The sequence below is a fragment of the Canis lupus genome, chromosome 4, assembly GCF_048164855.1.
Source record: "Canis lupus baileyi chromosome 4, mCanLup2.hap1, whole genome shotgun sequence".
Taxonomy (NCBI): Eukaryota; Metazoa; Chordata; class Mammalia; order Carnivora; family Canidae; genus Canis; species Canis lupus.
In genome coordinates this window covers 32621632-32623640 of record NC_132841.1, presented here as the reverse complement: position 1 = coordinate 32623640, position 2009 = coordinate 32621632, and the positions used below count along the sequence as shown (strand labels likewise).

Here is a 2009-nt window from a genome sequence, read left to right as displayed (position 1 = left end):
CATTCCATTGATCAGCCTCTACCCTAACATGCATGAGGACTTTTTTCACGAATTCACCCCAGTGCTTCAAAAGCCTCCTACCTTTTGTTTCACCATAGTGTAGCGTAGTCTCTCTCCTCTTATTGCAATGGTCTTGAATAAAGTTTTCTTTGCCTGTTTTACATTGTCCAGTGTAATTTTTACTTTGAAACTGACTACAATTATTCATATTAACAACTAGAATCATCTGTCCCCAATTCATACTCTCTACGTCACGTTCACCAGACTTTTTTAAAATTGGAAATCTGATATTATTTTATTTTGTACTACAAAATCCTTAATGAATATTCAGCATCTTCACATGAATCCCTTGGCATGTGAGCAAGATACTTTAACACACACACACACAGCTTTTAAAACTAGACTACTTTTTAGTATGATGTTGCATTTCTTTTTTACACGCATCCCAATTTCTACAAGTTACATGTAGATGCCAGAATATGCTATTGGGCTCCTATATTTGAGTCCATAAGTTTGTGATGAAATCACAATGAGTATCACTGGCTTATGGAGAATTAAATATATGAGTTAGAACAAGAGACAAAGCTAAAACAAGGAAAGAGCCAAGGTAGAAATGAGACTTGTTAGACTACACATCTAGGAAGAGATTTCTTCCATCACCGAGGCTGTGGCTTACATCTGCAGCCTTGTTCCTAACACCTCTTCCTCCTTGCCGATGCCATAAGCCTGAGCATTCATAGAGTTACTGTGCTCTATCCAATTCCAACTGAGATACATTTTTAGAAGGAAAATCTATAATTTTTTAATATTGTGTCATGTTTAGATATCATTTTGGAAGAAAAAGGATAAGGTCATCTGTCTCAATATATGGGATACTTAAGAAAAGTGAACACAGATTCAAAATTAAGTGTTGAGTGTCTCTTTGCTGCATCTATTGGGAGAATGAAGACCATTCTCAGCAATAAGACTGTTGACATTCCAGAAAATGTCGACATCACCCTGAAGGGATGCACTGTGATCGTGAAGGGCCCCAGAGGAACTCTGCGAAGGAACTTCAATCACATCAACATAGAACTGAGTCTTCCAGGAAAGAAGAAGAGGCTCCAAGCTGACAAATGGTGGGGAAATAGAAAAGAATTGGCTACCATTTGCACAATCTGTAGTCACGTTCAGAACATGATCAAGGGCATGACACTGGGCTTCTGTTACAAGATGAGGTCGGTGTATGCTCACTTCCCCATCAACGTTGTTATTCAGGAGAATGTTTCTCTTGTTGAAATCCGAAATTTCTTAGGTGAAAAATACATTCACAGGGTTCGGATGAGGCCAGGTGTTGCTTGTTCTGTATCTCAAGCCCAAAAAGATGAGTTAATTCTTGAAGGAAATGACATTGAACTTGTTTTGAACTCAGCTGCCTCGATTCAGCAAGCGACAACTGTTAAAAACCAGGATATCAGAAAAATTTTGGGTGGTATCTATGTTTCTGAAAATGGAACAGTTCAGCAGGCTGATGAATAAGCTCTGAGTTGTCCAGCAAAAGAAACAGCAAGATGCCAGATGATTTTTCAGACTTATTTGTGATACCTTAAGAATGCAATAAAAACTATACTGATTTGGGGCTTAAAAAAAAAACAAAATTAAATGTAGAAGCTAAGAAAAAAACTTAATTAAACCCTTACAGATGAAACCATGCAACTTTCTCTCATTTCTGGGATATTTACTCACTATAATTTTCTTTTTCTAAGCATGATGGAAAACAGAAATACTATCTTTGAATATATATCATAGTGAAAATATATTAAAAGAAAAAGTATGATGCATATTATATGTATACATATTTTAAGAATACATGTAATCAGTCCTTTGGCTGCATCAGGGATATGCCCCTGTTAATCTGCTGTGTGAAGTCTAGAAGAAAAGACACTGGAGTTCTTGAAAGGAGAACTGTGAACAAGAAACTTGGAAAAGTAGTGAAGACTAATTGCTAGGGATTCAGGAAGAAAGGAGCC

General features: G+C 36.8%; 1 protein-coding gene across 1 annotated transcript; it reads left to right on the top strand.

Annotated features, from left to right (window-relative positions):
* The first annotated feature begins 922 nt into the window (after window positions 1-922).
* LOC140631538 (large ribosomal subunit protein uL6-like) lies at window positions 923-1612 on the top strand. Its single transcript, XM_072822865.1, has one exon. The coding sequence runs from the start codon at window positions 943-945 to the stop codon at window positions 1516-1518; it is 576 nt and encodes a 191-aa protein (XP_072678966.1). The 5' UTR covers window positions 923-942; the 3' UTR covers window positions 1519-1612.
* Window positions 1613-2009: the final 397 nt, after the last annotated feature.